Genomic DNA, 19,430 nt, shown 5'->3' on the forward strand with positions numbered 1-19,430 from the left:
GTGTGGACTACCAGCATATGACCAGGGTTTGATTCCAGGTGACTCTGTGGTTTAGTGGTGGACTACCAACATATAGACCAGGGTTTGATTCCAGGTGTCTGTGGTTTAGTGGTTGGACTACCAACATATAGACCAGGGTTTGATTCCAGGTGTCTGTGGTTTAGTAGTTGGACTAACAACATATACGCCAGGGTTTGATTCCAGGTGTCTGTGGTTTAGTAGTTGGACTAACAACATATAGACCAGGGTTTGATTCCAGGTGACTCTGTGGTTTAGTAGTTGGACTAACAACATATAGACCAGGGTTTGATTCCAGGTGACTCTGTGGTTTAGTAGTTGGACTAACAACATATAGACCAGGGTTTGATTCCAGGTGCTCTGTGGTTTAGTAGTTGGACTAACAACATATAGACCAGGGTTTGATTCCAGGTGACTCTGTGGTTTAGTAGTTGGACTAACAACATATAGACCAGGGTTTGATTCCAGGTGACTCTGTGGTTTAGTAGTTGGACTAACAACATATAGACCAGGGTTTGATTCCAGGTGACTGTGGTTTAGTAGTTGGACTACCAGCATATTGACCAGGGTTTGATTCCAGGTGACTCTGTGGTTTAGTGGTTGGACTAACAACATATAGACCAGGGTTTGATTCCAGAAGTCTCTGTGGTTTAGTAGTTGGACTAACAACATATAGACCAGGGTTTGATTCCAGGTGACTCTGTGGTTTAGTAGTTGGACTAACAACATATAGACCAGGGTTTGATTCCAGGTGACTCTGTGGTTTAGTAGTTGGACTAACAACATATAGACCAGGGTTTGATTCCAGAAGTCTCTGTGGTTTAGTAGTTGGACTAACAACATATAGACCAGGGTTTGATTCCAGGTGACTCTGTGGTTTAGTAGTTAGACTAACAACATATAGACCAAGGTTTGATTCCAGGTGACTGTGGTTTAGTAGTTGGACTACCAGCATATTGACCAGGGTTCGATTCCAGGTGACTCTGTGGTTTAGTGGTTGGACTAACAACATATAGACCAGGGTTTGATTCCAGGTGTCTCTGTGGTTTAGTAGTTGGACTAACAACATATAGACCAGGGTTTGATTCCAGGTGACTCTGTGGTTTAGTAGTTGGACTAACAACATATAGACCAGGGTTTGATTCCAGGTGACTCTGTGGTTTAGTAGTTGGACTAACAACATATAGACCAGGGTTTGATTCCAGAGGTCTCTGTGGTTTAGTAGTTGGACTAACAACATATAGACCAGGGTTTGATTCCAGGTGTCTCTGTGGTTTAGTAGTTGGACTAACAACATATAGACCAGGGTTTGATTCCAGAAGTCTCTGTGGTTTAGTAGTTGGACTAACAACATATAGACCAGGGTTTGACACCAGGTGACTCTGTGGTTTAGTAGTTGGACTACCAGCATATTGACCAGGGTTTGATTCCAGTTGTCTCTGTGGTTTAGTAGCTGGACTACCAACATATAGACCAGGGTTTGATTCCAGGTGACTGTGGTTTAGTAGTTGGACTACCAGCATATTGACCAGGGTTTGATTCCAGGTGACTCTGTGGTTTAGTGGTTGGACTACCAACATATAGACCAGGGTTTGATTCCAGGTGACTCTGTGGTTTAGTAGTTGGACTACCAACATATAGACCAGGGTTTGATTCCAGGTGACTCTGTGGTTTAGTGGTTGGACTAACAACATATAGACCAGGGTTTGATTCCAGAAGTCTCTGTGGTTTAGTAGTTGGACTAACAACATATAGACCAGGGTTTGATTCCAGGTGACTCTGTGGTTTAGTAGTTGGACTAACAACATATAGACCAGGGTTTGATTCCAGGTGACTCTGTGGTTTAGTAGTTGGACTAACAACATATAGACCAGGGTTTGATTCCAGAAGTCTCTGTGGTTTAGTAGTTGGACTAACAACATATAGACCAGGGTTTGATTCCAGGTGACTGTGGTTTAGTAGTTGGACTACCAGCATATTGACCAGGGTTTGATTCCAGGTGACTCTGTGGTTTAGTAGTTGGACTAACAACATATAGACCAGGGTTTGATTCCAGGTGACTCTGTGGTTTAGTAGTTGGACTAACAACATATAGACCAGGGTTTGATTCCAGGTGACTCTGTGGTTTAGTAGTTGGACTAACAACATATAGACCAGGGTTTGATTCCAGAGGTCTCTGTGGTTTAGTAGTTGGACTAACAACATATAGACCAGGGTTTGACACCAGGTGTCTCCGTGGTTTAGTAGTTGGACTACCAGCATATTGACCAGGGTTCGATTCCAGGTGACTGTGGTTTAGGAGTTGGACTAACAACATATAGACCAGGGTTTGATTCCAGGTGACTCTGTGGTTTAGGAGTTGGACTACCAGCATATAGACCAGGGTTTGATTCCAGGTGACTCTGTGGTTTAGTAGTTGGACTTACCAGCATATTGACCAGGGTTCGATTCCAGGTGACTCTATGGTTTAGGAGTTGGACTAACAACATATAGACCAGGGTTTAATTCCAGGTGTCTCTGTGGTTTAGTAGTTGGACTAACAACATATAGACCAGGGTTTGATTCCAGGTGACTCTGTGGTTTAGGGGTTGGACTAACAACATATAGACCAGGGTTTGATTCCAGGTGACTCTGTGGTTTAGTGGTTGGACTAACAACATATAGACCAGGGTTTGACACCAGGGCTGAGTCTCAATTCTACCCCTTGGCCCTTCCCCTTACCCCTTCCCCTCCGTTTTGCGCGGGCACGAGAGACGGAGGGGTGTCTCAATTCTCTTTTAGTAGCGAGGCGGAGGGGAAGGCGAAGGGCTAAGTAAATAAACTGAATTGAATTAAATTTAATTTCAATTTATTTAATTTTATATAGCACCAAATCACAACAAAACTGCCTTAAGGTGCTTCACACAAGTAAGGTCTAACTTTACCAACCCCCAGGGCAAGAACACAGGCAACAGAGGAACATTTGTGTTAAATGTGCTCATAGCCAAACCTTCTCACAAAACGTCAGAAATGGTCTCATCATACATGCATTTCTATGTTTTGGGGGTCAATGGATTCATATGTGATATCAAGTACAAAATGTCATTCCTATTTCAAAAACAACAAAAAATAAAAAAAATAAGCAATAACTGGTCAAACCTTGTCAATATTTGGTAATGTAGAATAAAATCTACTCCTAAGACTTGGTTCTTCATGAGATCCACAACAGCCCGTCTCTGGGCATCTTTGAAGCACAGTGAAATGGTGAAATTGGCTTTTGGTGATAAACCTTTGACTGTTTATTTGCTGTAAAGACAGCCTGGATTTCCTTCAAAAGTACCATCAAAATTTAACTTCTTATTACCATTTCTAAAGCAAGTACACCGGAAGGTGTCTGTAACACTGTTAATGAGGCATTAAGCCGCCGTACATGCAGACAATAATACTGAAGAAACGCACACAAAATCAACAATTATCGGTTCAGAATAAAAGTCTAAACTCTAAATGTTGCAAAAAGAAAAAGTCAAATCACAAATTATGTAAAAGATGCTGTTAGAGTGTAAACATTCAGCTTTAGTTCAAGGTGGTTTTCTTTAAAGTATGAAATTATTTACGAATTACACCTTTTTAAAAGAACAAAACACATTATTTAACCTGGGAACTTCACTTGGGAACCAATTCTCATTTTCAGCAATGACCTGTTAGTCCACTGGGCCTGCAGGCAATTTTGACCTAATCAGAACTACGAAAGGAAGCAAAATGACCCCTACAGTCCAGCCTCGGTGGGTCAAAGGTATGGACCAGGGTTTGACACCAGGTAACTCTGTGGTTTAGGAGTTGGACTACCAGCATATTGACCAGGGTTTGATTCCAGGTGTCTCTGTGGGTTAGTAGTTGGACTCCCAACATATAGACCAGGGTTTGATTCCAGGTGTCTCTGTGGGTTAGTAGTTGGACTCCCAACATATAGACCAGGGTTTGATTCCAGGTGACTGTGGTTTAGTAGTTGGACTACCAGCATATTGACCAGGGTTTGATTCCAGGTGTCTCTGTGGTTTAGTAGTTGGACTACCAACATATAGACCAGGGTTTGATTCCAGGTGACTCTGTGGTTTAGTAGTTGGACTAACAACATATAGACCAGGGTTTGACACCAGGTGTCTCTGTGGTTTAGGAGTTGGACTAACAACATATAGACCAGGGTTTGATTCCAGGTGTCTCTGTGGTTTAGTGGTTGGACTAACAACATATAGACCAGGGTTTGATTCCAGGTGACTCTGTGGTTTAGTAGTTGGACTAACAACATATAGACCAGGGTTTGATTCCAGAAGTCTCTGTGGTTTAGTAGTTGGACTAACAACATATAGACAAGGATTTGATTCCAGGTGACTGTGGTTTAGTAGTTGGACTACCAGCATATTGACCAGGGTTCGATTCCAGGTGACTCTGTGGTTTAGTGGTTGGACTAACAACATATAGACCAGGGTTTGACACCAGGTGTCTCTCTGGTTTAGTAGTTGGACTACCAGCATATTGACCAGGGTTCGATTCCAGGTGACTCTGTGGTTTAGGAGTTGGACTAACAACATATAGACCAGGGTTTGATTCCAGGTGACTCTGTGGTATAGGAGTTGGACTAACAACATATAGACCAGGGTTTGACACCAGGTGACTGTGGTTTAGTGGTTGGACTAACAACATAAAGACCAGGGTTTGACACCAGGTGACTGTGGTTTAGTGGTTGGACTAACAACATACAGACCAGGGTTTGACACCAGGTGTCTCTGTGGTTTAGGAGTTGGACTACCAGCATATTGACCAGGGTTTGATTCCAGGTGTCTCTGTGGTTTAATAGTTGGACTAACAACATATAGACCAGGGTTTGATTCCAGGTGTCTCTGTGGTTTAGTGGGTGCACTAACAACATATAGACCAGGGTTTGACACCAGGTGTCTCTGTGGTTTAGGAGTTGGACTACCAGCATATTGACCAGGGTTTGATTCCAGGTGTCTCTGTGGTTTAATAGTTGGACTAACAACATACAGACCAGGGTTTGATTCCAGTTGTCTCTGTGGTTTAGGAGTTGGACTACCAACATATAGACCAGGGTTTGATTCCAGTTGTCTCTGTGGTTTAGGAGTTGGACTACTAGCATGTAGACCAGGGTTTGATTCCAGGTGACTCTGTGGTTTAGGAGTTGGACGACCATCTTAATGGATCAAAGTATTAACGGTTAAAGATTGTCCCTCTTTAACTGAATAATCAGTTTCACGATAACCCTGGTACTCAGCACTATGAAGGTTAACTCATTGGCTTTAGTTTCACCTGAAATGTTTTTTAATTGCCCTTAATCAAAATGAAATGGAGCCTATTTTTTTCCCCTCGCTGCTGTGGGATCTGTAGGGTCAAATGATCTCAAAATAAAATCCACGGAGCTAAACTGTAGGAACTCTGTATCAACATAAACAAAGTGGACCAACAGTTCATCACTTGTCCTTCCTCAGAGTTACGTAAACGTGTCGAGTTGGAAGCACAGTCTGACCTCATTTCACCTCTAATGCACAGTGACTTCTTATGCGCTCACATTCTTCATTTTAGAAACATGGCGATAAAAGAACCCAACTCACCAATCACGTCACCACTTTGCCTCACACATCATCCCTCAGACAACAGATTCATCAGCCACTTTGCACATGGACGAACCACCATTTAGTCATTGTTCATTTTATTCTTCTCCATAAAAATCTGAATCCCTGTTGGATAAAACTGAAATCAACTCATTTTTTAAGGCTGTCCCAACTTCCTGTCATGAGTCCAGATATTCCTGAGGAACTTGTTACACCGTTAGCTGTATAATAAAGCATCCTTGCTATGAAAAGCATGCAAAATAATAAAGCTCTTGGTCCTGACGGTTTTCCAGCTGATTTCATAAAAAGGTTTTAGGCTCAACTGGCCCCACTGTTCCATTCCGTCTGCAACAGATCTGTGCACCATGGGAACCCGAACCCTGACCTGAACTCTCCTGCTTTAAGACAAGCTTCTGGAAGTCTGTGGTTACAAACAAAGATCATCTCTGTCACGCTGACGGACCGCTCACCATCACTCACTGGCACTCAAAGCTTTTGCTTGAGCTCTGGAGCATCGATTGGAAAATAGTCTCAAAACTATAACTTTAGATGAATAACCTTGAATTTTAAAGGGTTGCCAGTTAATCTATCACATCCAAATGCTTTTAAACATTATTTATTTCAAAACTACAACAACCCTGAAGCAGTGAAACAGAAAAGTATGTGACGGGGCTGAACGGGATTATTTCTTTACTGTGTTTGTAGATAAAGGCTGAGACACATTTTATTTTGCGGTTACATCGTCTTTAAACATCTACACACGCTAGAGTCTGTCATGGCATTCAGTCCAATTCTTTGCACGCTGTCCTGGAGCACGAGATTATTGTTTGCATGAGAAATCAATCAATCAATCAATCAATTTTTTTTTTATATAGCGCCAAATCACAACAAACAGTTGCCCCAAGGCGCTTTATATTGTAAGGCAAGGCCATACAATAATGATGTAAAACCCCAACGGTCAAAACGACCCCCTGTGAGCAAGCACTTGGCTACAGTGGGAAGGAAAAACTCCCTTTTAACAGGAAGAAACCTCCAGCAGAACCAGGCTCAGGGAGGGGCAGTCTTCTGCTGGGACTGGTTGGGGCTGAGGGAGAGAACCAGGAAAAAGATATGCTGTGGAGGGGAGCAGAGATCGATCACTAATGATTAAATGCAGAGTGGTGCATACAGAGCAAAAAGAGAAAGAAACAGTGCATCATGGGAACCCCCCAGCAGTCTACGTCTATAGCAGCATAACTAAGGGATGGTTCAGGGTCACCTGATCCAGCCCTAACTATAAGCTTTAGCAAAAAGGAAAGTTTTAAGCCTAATCTTAAAAGTAGAGAGGGTGTCTGTCTCCCTGATCCGAATTGGGAGCTGGTTCCACAGGAGAGGAGCCTGAAAGCTGAAGGCTCTGCCTCCCATTCTACTCTTACAAACCCTAGGAACTACAAGTAAGCCTGCAGTCTGAGAGCGAAGCGCTCTATTGGGGTGATATGGTACTACGAGGTCCCTAAGATAAGATGGGACCTGATTATTCAAAACCTTATAAGTAAGAAGAATAATTTTAAATTCTATTCTAGAATTAACAGGAAGCCAATGAAGAGAGGCCAATATGGGTGAGATATGCTCTCTCCTTCTAGTCCCCGTCAGCACTCTAGCTGCAGCATTTTGAATTAACTGAAGGCTTTTTAGGGAACTTTTAGGACAACCTGATAATAATGAATTACAATAGTCCAGCCTAGAGGAAATAAATGCATGAATTAGTTTTTCAGCATCACTCTGAGACAAGACCTTTCTGATTTTAGAGATATTGCGTAAATGCAAAAAAGCAGTCCTACATATTTGTTTAATATGCGCTTTGAATGACATATCCTGATCAAAAATGACTCCAAGATTTCTCACAGTATTACTAGAGGTCAGGGTAATGCCATCCAGAGTAAGGATCTGGTTAGACACCATGTTTCTAAGATTTGTGGGGCCAAGTACAATAACTTCAGTTTTATCTGAGTTTAAAAGCAGGAAATTAGAGGTCATCCATGTCTTTATGTCTGTAAGACAATCCTGCAGTTTAGCTAATTGGTGTGTGTCCTCTGGCTTCATGGATAGATAAAGCTGGGTATCATCTGCGTAACAATGAAAATTTAAGCAATACCGTCTAATAATACTGCCTAAGGGAAGCATATATAAAGTGAATAAAATTGGTCCTAGCACAGAACCTTGTGGAACTCCATAATTAACTTTAGTCTGTGAAGAAGATTCCCCATTTACATGAACAAATTGTAATCTATTAGACAAATATGATTCAAACCACCGCAGCGCAGTGCCTTTAATACCTATGGCATGCTCTAATCTCTGTAATAAAATTTTATGGTCAACAGTATCAAAAGCAGCACCGAGGTCTAACAGAACAAGCACAGAGATGAGTCCACTGTCCGAGGCCATAAGAAGATCATTTGTAACCTTCACTAATGCTGTTTCTGTACTATGATGAATTCTAAAACCTGACTGAAACTCTTCAAATAGACCATTCCTCTGCAGATGATCAGTTAGCTGTTTTACAACTACCCTTTCAAGAATTTTTGAGAGAAAAGGAAGGTTGGAGATTGGCCTATAATTAGCTAAGATAGCTGGGTCAAGTGATGGCTTTTTAAGTAATGGTTTAATTACTGCCACCTTAAAAGCCTGTGGTACATAGCCAACTAACAAAGATAGATTGATCATATTTAAGATCGAAGCATTAAATAATGGTAGGGCTTCCTTGAGCAGCCTGGTAGGAATGGGGTCTAATAAACATGTTGATGGTTTGGATGAAGTAACTAATGAAAATAACTCAGACAGAACAATCAGAGAGAAAGAGTCTAACCAAATACCGGCATCACTGAAAGCAGCCAAAGATAACGATACGTCTTTGGGATGGTTATGAGTAATTTTTTCTCTAATAGTTAAAATTTTGTTAGCAAAGAAAGTCATGAACTCATTACTAGTTAAAGATAATGGAATACTCAGCTCAATAGAGCTCTGACTCTTTGTCAGCCTGGCTACAGTGCTGAAAAGAAACCTGGGGTTGTTCTTATTTTCTTCAATTAGTGATGAGTAGAAAGATGTCCTAGCTTTACGGAGGGCTTTTTTATAGAGCAACAGACTCTTTTTCCAGGCTAAGTGAAGATCTTCTAAATTAGTGAGACGCCATTTCCTCTCCAACTTACGGGTTATCTGCTTTAAGCTACGAGTTTGAGAGTTATACCATGGAGTCAGACACTTCTGATTTAAAGCTCTCTTTTTCAGAGGAGCTACAGCATTCAAAGTTGTCTTCAATGAGGATGTAAAACTATTGACGAGATACTCTATCTCCCTTACAGAGTTTAGGTAGCTACTCTGCACTGTGTTGTTATATGGCATTAGAGAACATAAAGAAGGAATCATATCCTTAAACCTAGTTACAGCGCTTTCTGAAAGACTTCTAGTGTAATGAAACTTATTCCCTACTGCTGGGTAGTCCATCAGAGTAAATGTAAATGTTATTAAAAAATGATCAGACAGAAGGGAGTTTTCAGGGAATACTGTTAAGTCTTCTATTTCCATACCATAAGTCAGAACAAGATCTAAGATATGATTAAAGTGGTGGGTGGACTCATTTACTTTTTGAGCAAAGCCAATAGAGTCTAATAATAGATTAAATGCAGTGTTGAGGCTGTCATTCTCAGCATCTGTGTGGATGTTAAAATCGCCCACTATAATTATCTTATCTGAGCTAAGCACTAAGTCAGACAAAAGGTCTGAAAATTCACAGAGAAACTCACAGTAACGACCAGGTGGACGATAGATAATAACAAATAAAACTGGTTTTTGGGACTTCCAATTTGGATGGACAAGACTAAGAGACAAGCTTTCAAATGAATTAAAGCTCTGTCTGGGTTTTTGATTAATTAATAAGCTGGAATGGAAGATTGCTGCTAATCCACCGCCCCGGCCCGTGCTACGAGCATTCTGACAGTTAGTGTGACTCGGGGGTGTTGACTCATTTAAACTAACATATTCATCCTGCTGTAACCAGGTTTCTGTTAGGCAGAATAAATCAATATGTTGATCAATTATTATATCATTTACCAACAGGGACTTAGAAGAGAGAGACCTAATGTTTAATAGACCACATTTAACTGTTTTAGTCTGTGGTGCAGTTGAAGGTGCTATATTATTTTTTCTTTTTGAATTTTTATGCTTAAATAGATTTTTGCTGGTTATTGGTGGTTTGGGAGCAGGCACCGTCTCTGCGGGGATGGGGTAATGAGGGGATGGCAGGGGGAGAGAAGCTGCAGAGAGGTGTGTAAGACTACAACTCTGCTTCCTGGTCCCAACCCTGGATAGTCACGGTTTGGAGGATTTAAGAAAATTAGCCAGATTTCTAGAAATGAGAGCTGCTCCATCCAAAGTGGGATGGATGCCGTCTCTCCTAACAAGACCAGGTTTTCCCCAGAAGCTTTGCCAATTATCTATGAAGCCCACCTCATTTTTTGGACACCACTCAGACAGCCAGCAATTCAAGGAGAACATGCGGCTAAACATGTCACTCCCGGTCTGATTGGGGAGGGGCCCAGAGAAAACTACAGAGTCCGACATTGTTTTTGCAAAGTTACACACCGATTTAATGTTAATTTTAGTGACCCCCGATTGGCGTAACCGGGTGTCATTACTGCCGACGTGAATTACAATCTTACCAAATTTACGCTTAGCCTTAACCAGCAGTTTCAAATTTCCTTCAATGTCGCCTGCTCTGGCCCCCGGAAGACAATTGACTATGGTTGCTGGTGTCGCTAACTTCACATTTCTCAAAACAGAGTCGCCAATAACCAGAGTTTGATCCTCGGCGGGTGTGTCGTCGAGTGGGGAAAAACGGTTAGAAATGTGAACGGGTTGGCGGTGTACACGGGGCTTCTGTTTAGGGCTACGCTTCCTCCTCACAGTCACCCAGTCAGCCTGCTTTCCCGGCTGCTCGGGATCTGCCAGAGGGAAACTAACGGCGGCTAAGCTACCTTGGTCCGCACCGACTACAGGGGCCTGGCTAGCTGTAGAATTTTCCACGGTGCGGAGCCGAGTCTCCAATTCGCCCAGCCTGGCCTCCAAAGCTACGAATAAGCTACACTTATTACAAGTACCATTACTGCTAAAGGAGGCCGAGGAATAACTAAACATTTCACACCCAGAGCAGAAAAGTGCGGGAGAGACAGGAGAAGCCGCCATGCTAAATCGGCTAAGAGCTAGTAGCTACGCTAAGCTAGCGGATTCCTAAAAACACGCTAAGTGAATAATGTGTAAATAATTTAGAGGTGATTCAGCAGAATGAGTGCTTTAGTTAAGGCACGTAAAGATTACACTGGGAAACAAATCGTAATCTAGATAACTAGATCAATCTAACTGCGCAGATTAAACAGCTAACAGATACAGAAAAACACCGCTGTGCTCCGGAACAGGAAGTGATACAATACCGCAGTGAGAGCCAACCACCAGTAGAAATGGAGCCCCTGTTCATTTTTCTAAGGTCCTCTCCAATTTTTAAAGGCAGATCATTTAAATAATGACTTAATGTTGATGATTTATTGCTGTGTGTGTTGCACAGGCTTCATACTGATCACAGCTTTATTCTGTGAAATGTAGGTGAGCTGATTAACATAAAATATGATAATTAATGGTTTTCTGTAACATCACAGGAAATGAAGGAGAGGTACAAGTCCGGAGAGTCACCTCCAGAGCTTTGGTTGATGCGGGTGGTCTCTGCAGTTCCAGTGAGAACATTCCAGTGCTGAAGGCCAGGTTGTGGAGCTCCAGTCGCTCGCTGAGGACAGTGAGGAGGAAGGCCGTCTTCGACAGTGTGTTTGTGGCCACTTGAGTCTGACGGCTGGTCGACACTTTGCTCTTTTTACCCTGAACCCAGAAAGTTAGAGAAGACCACACAATCAGGAAACCAACATCTGGAGCGAGCTAAGAACTGAAGAACTAAAGTTCAGATCGTTCAGACGTGTGCAGGCGTAATCGTGCGTGCACAGTGACAAAAGTTATTGTTACAAATGCAGCGTGAGGGTCGAGGCAGCAGAAAAACACTGCTCACTTCTATCACAACAACTTTCCATTCATGACACAGAAGTCAAACCACAGCGAGGACACAATTATGTGCACAGTAATGAACAGAAAACTGATGGAACAATATTCAATTAAAATTCAATAGAATAAATATGTCATTCGTAACTGTGTAGATTAAAACAATGCTGTTCTAGATGATACGAGGTAAAATAACCCATTTTCAAACTGCATGTCAGTGCTGCTTCATCACGTATCAGTGAGAATGAAACTGGTTCGATTGAACGAAGACATTACTGAGCCAGTACAACATCTGAACCACTTGGGTCAGAATTTAAGTGTTTCCTTGTCATTTTAAGTCGTTCACTTCCATGTTTTTCAAAGTAAAATCAGTTCACATTAAGCGAGCGGGCGACCAGCTTCTTACTCACCGCCAACACGTGGAAAACGCACAAGAAACTCAGGATCAAAGGGAAAACATCACTTCATGATTCACTTCACTTCAGATTTGTGTGGCTAAGTGGTTAGTGCGCTTGGTTTCCCGGTTTAACCTAAACATGGCCGAAAAATGATCTAAGCGCAAATGAGCATGGCCTATCTACATAGATGCAGAAGAACCCAGGAAATCAACAAAAAAAGAAGTTTGATTGTACGACTCACGGTTCAGAAGTTATTAGCCAAAACATAAAAGTGGTTATTATAGCGCCACCATAAGGATGAAGATGGTAATTTCTTTGAAGCTGAGTAGTGGTGGGGATTTCAGACCTACTTGCTGAGTTTGGTTTTTCAAACTCTTGCGGTTTCTGACTTCCAGAGACTTTAGGTGGAGAAAAAGAACAAATCTGAATAATAATAATCTTTGGGGGCTCGGACCCCTAACAATAAAATATGTTTTCCCTCATGATTCTGGTTCTGATGTTATTCGTGGTCACTAGGCTTCCCCGTGTTCTGGTTCTAATGGGTTTTAAATCTTCAAGGTCCCTTGTCTCTGGGCTTCCACCGTTAATAGATGTGCTGTGACACTGAATACGCAGACTGATACTGCTACAGATTCTGTGACTGAAAGATAAATTCCAGAAGCTAATTCCCATGGCCAGGTCAGTGAAGCTTTCCAAGACCAACACTAAGGACAACAGGCAGGGAAATAACTACAGAAGACAACTGTCCATCTACCCAAAGGACTTGATGTGCTATGTGGTCACAAGAGGGCAGTGTTGTCTAAACGTCTTTCTGTGACAGCAGCAGAGGCTTGGTGTCATAAGCAGCCTTTCACAGATGTGAAATCACAGACGGGGTGACATCACACCAAGTGCATACTAACCTAAAGGCAGCAACGAAAGAAGACAAGAGACCAAAGAACAAAAACTAGCACTTCTCACTGGAAACTCACAACGGGAGACAGCGGAATGTCACAGAGTCCAGATTAAAAAGAAAGCAGGAAACTCAGGAAGGGCAGCGTGAGACATGAACTGGAAGGTTCTCACTGAAAATAATCACTTAACCAACGAGTGCTGACCTCAGCGCAGCGGTATTCAAGGTGGTGAGACGGAATCTGAGTCATAAGGTCAAGGCCAGGTTAGGTGAACACTCCTCCGAGTGTTATGTGAACACTTAGAGACCAACACTCGAAGGTAATAACCTGGAGGACTGAGGGAAAAGGCGGGGAGTAAAAACACTCAGGACATGCGTAAAAATGTCTCTTTAAGTACGCACTTTATTCAAAACTAGCTGCAGTTAAACGCAACAAAAAAAATGTAATTCCACGGGCTAACCAAGCAACGAAGGAAAGTATACACACACACACGTCAGCGGAGATAAGGCGCAATGGAGGTAAGAAGAGAGGACTGATATGAAGCTGAGGTGCTGAGAGAGCAGGAGTTCACTTTAACAGACGCAGACAGCAGAGTGAGAACTAAAGACAGCGTGTGCACACAAACTGAATGCATGTCAGCAAAACAGCGAGTTTCTGATAAACCCACAAACTAACTGAAGCAGTGAGGGAGACGAGAGGAGAGGCACGGAGGAGCACGGCTGACAGAGCTACGACAGAGTGACAGCCCGCAACGGTGTGAGGGAAACCCAAGAAAGAAACCAGACGGCTGTGCTTCATGAAGAAATGAACCCAAACAAAACAGATAATGAAGAGGAAAGAGAGGAGCCACAGTGAGAGCAACACGGGTGTAAACATGGAAGCAAATTCATTATGGATCATTACAATACTTTGCTTTGAAAAGCACCAAGTTGTCACACAGACGTTAAAGAAATCTTGGATGAAAAAAGAAGCATTAATCGTTTTGTAATGGAATTGAGCTCACGGTCAGAGAGTCCGTCCTGTGTGAATTCTGACCTTGGTCTGGGGTTGCTCCACCTTCAGGTCTGGAGGGTTGGCCAAGAGGTCTGTGGCCAGTTCCACTGCCAGCCGGCACGCCTCATTACTGTAGCCATGTGCGTGGAGCGCCTCTGCACACGCAAAGAGCACCTACACACAGACAGGAGGACAGAGTTCATACAAGATATCAGCCACAGACACAAAACCCACACGTTTTCAAAACCACAAAGCACCGCTGAGCTAACTCTACAGCCAGCTTCACGGAGCCAGAACCCATTACTGAAGGAGTCGCATCCTTTTCTTGATTTTATTTTCAGTTTTGAGGTTTCACGTTCATCCCGTGAGTGTTTTCACAGAAACGCTCCTGCTCGAAACATCTGTTAGACCTGACACAGCTTCTTTTAGCGGCGTGACGTATGTAACAGGAATAATCTAACAGTTTTAGCCTGACCTCAGATTATTAAAACACCACTCACTGTCCCAGGATCAGCACGCCATCCCCAAACCTCAGCACAAAGTAAAAACTGATACACAAAGTGAAATTTGTTTGAGGCCTTACAGACGCCCAGACGTCCCAATATATTGTGTTTTTACATGAGCTATAAAAAGGTTTTGGCATATTTGGTACAGAATAATACAGGAAATGGCAAGTCACTTTTCACACGAAATATTTGGGTACATTAATGAGTAGGGGTGTAATGTACACAAAAATCACGGTTCGGTACGTACCTCGGTTCTGTGGTCACGGTTCGGTTAATTTTCGGTACAGTATGGGAACAAAATGCAAAACCTAAATTTGCTTGTTGTTTAAACCAACAAATTATTGTAACATTATAGAAACAGGAAAATAAAATAATTGCAAAGAGCAGCACAACAGTTCCAGCATGAAGCCCTGTTTAATTTTATTCAACCTTAATATATTTTGCCAGAAAAAATAACTTGTCCAAAACTGTCACACTCTATAAGGGATTTTTTTTAAAGAGAATTAATGTTAAAGAATCCATTTACTTTTGTATTATTTGTTTTATTTTGATTTTCTTTCTATTAATTGTTCATTTAATGTTTGTTAATATATCTTTTTAAATAAAGTTTTGAAAACAAAAACATTGTGGGAGAGGCAAAAAGTGAGTAAAACCACCTTAAAAATATTTAGAACCACAAATAAACTTGATTCTTGGTTTGTTTATTTATTGTGCCATTAAAATTGGCCATCACTGATTAAAATAAAATAACTTCTCAAGGCCAGGGCTTCTCAAAGTGTGGGGACTATTTAATTACAGCACAGCAAACGAGGTCAGTAGGCTGAGTGAGTCAGAGTGAGGAGGATTGTAGATATCCTTCTGCTCAGTGCTTTACAGGCTGCTGCAGGCAGCGGAGGAGGGAGACACATTGCCACTCGGTGACAACAGCGACTTTCACTTTCAGTCGCCAAACATCAGAAAAGTCTCCGGTAACACCAGGAAAAGTAGCTAGATTTGTCGCTAGTCATTTTTGAGAAAATAAGTCAAGAGGGTTTGGAAAGTCACCAGATTTAGCGAGAAAGTCGCTAAATTGGCAACACTGAATGTAAACACGCGCAACGTGAACTCACCCATGAACAGCCCTGGACTGCACCGAACGTTCCACACTGAAATGATTCAATACAAATACATGTACCGTTACACCTTTATTAATGAGTAATTTAAAATTTTAATTCATTGTTTACTTATCCTCTAAGCCTCGAAAAACCTAGCCAATCACTCTATTGAATACAAGGAACTAGCCAATGACAATCGCTGTAAAACAGCAAGTCGGTGACACATGGGGACAACATGGCTGGCAAGAGTGAACAGGATGTGTCACATTTGTATGAAGAAAAAGCGCATTTTATGTGCATCTTCCTATCCAAAAGTGAAACTTTGTACCATTTTTATAGAAGATATGCATGTTTTACTTAATACATTACAAAACGGGATACTTTGGAAGGTACACAAGCAGAAATTGCGTAATTACGTAGCCCAGCACACAACTCACCCATGTCAGCAGGTTTCAGTAAGATTTCAGTGGGGAGGTGATGGTCTAGTGGTTAAGCGTTGGGCTTCAGACCAGAGAATCCTCTGTCCAAAACCCAGTCAGACTGGAAAATCACTAAGGGCTCTTGGGCAAGGTCCATAATCCCCTAGTTGCTCCCAGTGTGCAGTGAGTGCTTTGCATGGCAGCAGCCTGACATCGAGGTGTCTGTGTGAATGGGTGAATGTGAGGCATCATTGTGAAGCGCGTTGAGCTTCTAAAGCAGATGGAAAAAGCGCTCTATAAAATGAGGACCAGTCCATTTAATAATAACAGTAATAATAATGGTAACAGTAAACCTCCAGTACCCAACAATGGTGGATTACATAAAAAATGCTACTCACACTTTACTGACTCAGAATAGACTGAAAAAAACAACAAAGAGCATCCAAAGTAAGTAAAGCAGAAGCTGCAGCTTCTACACGCAGGTAAGTTTAATACTTTATATATGATGAATCATTCCATGTGCCAACAGCCAGGGGCTGTGAGTGCGACCTGCCCTGCCCTCGACTGCCACCCAATCCTTTCTGGATCACCCCAGAGAAGGTGTGTGTGGATCGGGAGGTCTGCGCGGCTTTGCTTGAGCTGCTGCCCCCACGACCCGACTCCGGATAAAGCGGAAGAAAATGGATGGATGGATATGATGAATCAAAGGCTGTGACTTGGTGGCTGTTTATGAAGATTCTGAAATATTACTATAACATGTTGTCATGGTGACACAAAATAATGAAGTTTATTATGCTGGTTTTATCTGTGCAAATTCTGTTGTTGGTTATGTATGACACACTGATACTTAAATAACTTAGAACAGACCGATACATGATGCATCGATTGAAACACGAAAGACATGATCACACAGTCTGATCATTTCTAATGATCTGACTGTTCTAATTCATAATAATGCTATCGCCATGTTTTTAATGCTTTATATGACTAGACATGTAGGAGAACCTTCAGCATTTATTTATTTATTCATTCATGTGTTTAGTTATTTATATGTACTTATTCTCCAGTAACTACATGATTGAATACCACATCTCATGGCCTAATTCTAATTCATGGTAATTGTGATGTTAGATACTTCACCACACGAGGGAACCTGTGTCCAAAATTTTCTTTGTTTTGTTTTGACTGTTCATCAATTACATAACTGAATACTGTATTTCATGGCTAATTGGTTTTATGCAGTTGCATGATTGTGTAATGGAACTTGTGTACTGCATTGGAAACTCTCATCTTCAACTGCTTAGTCCAATTAAGGGTCGTGGGGGGCTGGAGCCTATCCCAGCAGTCACAGAGCGTGAGGCGGGGTTCACCCAGGACAGGACGCCAGTCTGTCACAGGGTCACAAACAGACAAACAAACACATTCACACCCACTCGCACACTTACGGACAATTTAAAGATTCCATTCCACCTAACCCGCATGTCTTTGGATGTGGGAGGAAACCGGAGCACCCGGAGGAATCCCACGCAAACACAGGGAGAACATGCAAACTCCACACAGAAAGGCCACAGGTGGGAATTGAATCCATGACCTTCTCGCTGTGAGGCAACAGTGCTAACCACTAAGCCACCATGCTGCCCACATTGGAAACCATTTATTAAAAAAAAACAAAAAAAAACTGTATGCATAGATGCAGACATTTGTACATGTCTGCAAAACAATGTTCTGTGCACAGATCTGTGCAAATGTGCCAGACACGATTTGTCATAACATCACTGAATGCAATACGTTAGATCTGGCGTGCCCAACCAGTTGATTGTGATCGATCGGTCGATCACCCAAAAAAACAAAAACCTGGACTCATTGAGAGGATTTAGTGCTGGTATAATGTAGTGATGCAGAAGGCTGCAGCAATGCCGGCTGCTGTTAAATGCCAAAGAAGAAATGCCACAGAAGAAAAGGGCGGGGGAACGCTACATTTATGGAGGCTAAATAAATCAAAAACGTATTTTTATTCAGAGTAGAAGGAATATTATTTTTTCGTTATTTGAATGCCAAATCCATCTGTCTTGTCCGCAATGCAGATGTGTCTTTACCAAAGAAAGGGAATCTGGAGTGGCATTTCAAAACAAGCCACAAGAATAACTACGATGCAAACCTCCAGGCTAAATCACCTCTGCACGCCTGAAAAGTCCAGGAAATGAAAAGTCAACGAGCAGCACAACAATCCGTAAACATGAAAGACGTGACGGATGTGGCTAACAAGACTGCAGTGTTGAGACACATGCAGAACACACAGATACTGCTGCACACGTGTAAACTTCTGGAACTTCTGGTTTTCTGAATTGTTGCCTGAAATTAAAGAATTTCTGAAATGTTCAAACCATGCTGAATATGCACAGCTAGAAGACAGTCAGTGGCTCTTAGATTTAGTCTTACTTACCGATCTGACTGTCAAGCTCACGGACAAACCCATCATCAACATGACCAGCTCGTGAACATCTTTAAAAGCAAGTTACACCTGCTATCAAGCAGGTTGCAAGGGTTTGACCCGTGGAACTTTCCACACATGGACATAGAACTTAAGCACCAGGACAAAGACTGGGCAGAGCTTGAGAGTGCACATTACGATGATCACGTACAGAACATCGTGTCAGAATTTGACAGGCGAGTTACTGACTTTGCATCCAAAGAACCTGTTGTCAGTTTTCTCCTTTTTCCATTTGGAGAAAATATAGATGTGTGGTTCAGGTCATTGAAGACCCAGCCACAACCCATCTTCAATGCTCTTACTGAGGGAAGGAGGTTGTTTGCCAAAATCTCACAATACATGACCCCATCCATCCTCCCTTCAATACGGTGCAGTCGTCCTGTCCCGTTTGCAGAAGAGCACCCCCAGAGTATGATGTTTCCACCCCCATGCTTCACGGTTGGGATGGTTTTCTTGAGGTTGTTCTCATCCTCTAAACATGGTAAGTGGACTTGATTCCAAAAAGCTCTATTCTGGTCTCATCTGACCATATGACCTTCACCCATGCCTCCTCTGGATCATCCAGATGGTCACTGGTGAACTTCAAACGGGCCTGGACATGTGCTGGCTTGAGCAGGGGGACCTTGCTGCCCTGCAGGATTTTAAACCATGACAGCATCATGTGTTACTAATGTAATCTTTGTGACTGTGGTCCCAGCTCTCTTCAGGTCATTGACCAAGTCCTCCTGTGTTGGTCTGGGCTTTCTCAGAATCATCCTTACCCCACGAGGTAATATCTTGCATGAATCCCAGACCGAGGGAGATTGACCGTCATCTTGTGTTTCTTCCACTTTCTAATAAATAATGATAACAGTTGTTGTCTTCTACCAAGCTGCTTGCCTGTTGTCCTGTAGTCCATCCCAGCCTTGTGCAGGTCTAAAGTTTTGTCCCTGGTGTC

General features: G+C 42.3%; 1 protein-coding gene across 1 annotated transcript in view; it reads right to left on the reverse strand.

The window, feature by feature from the left end:
• Positions 1–19,430, reverse strand: part of zswim8 (zinc finger, SWIM-type containing 8) — a 171,664-nt gene that overhangs the window by 85,277 nt on the left and 66,957 nt on the right. Inside the window, exons 11-12 of the mRNA XM_034184232.1 lie at positions 14,026–14,157; positions 11,346–11,525 (exon numbers count right to left, since the gene is read on the reverse strand). Coding sequence (XP_034040123.1) covers positions 11,346–11,525; positions 14,026–14,157 — 312 coding nt within the window. The remainder of the gene's footprint in view (positions 1–11,345; positions 11,526–14,025; positions 14,158–19,430) is intronic.

The sequence above is a fragment of the Thalassophryne amazonica genome, chromosome 13 (genome assembly GCF_902500255.1).
Source record: "Thalassophryne amazonica chromosome 13, fThaAma1.1, whole genome shotgun sequence".
NCBI classification, from domain to species: Eukaryota; Metazoa; Chordata; class Actinopteri; order Batrachoidiformes; family Batrachoididae; genus Thalassophryne; species Thalassophryne amazonica.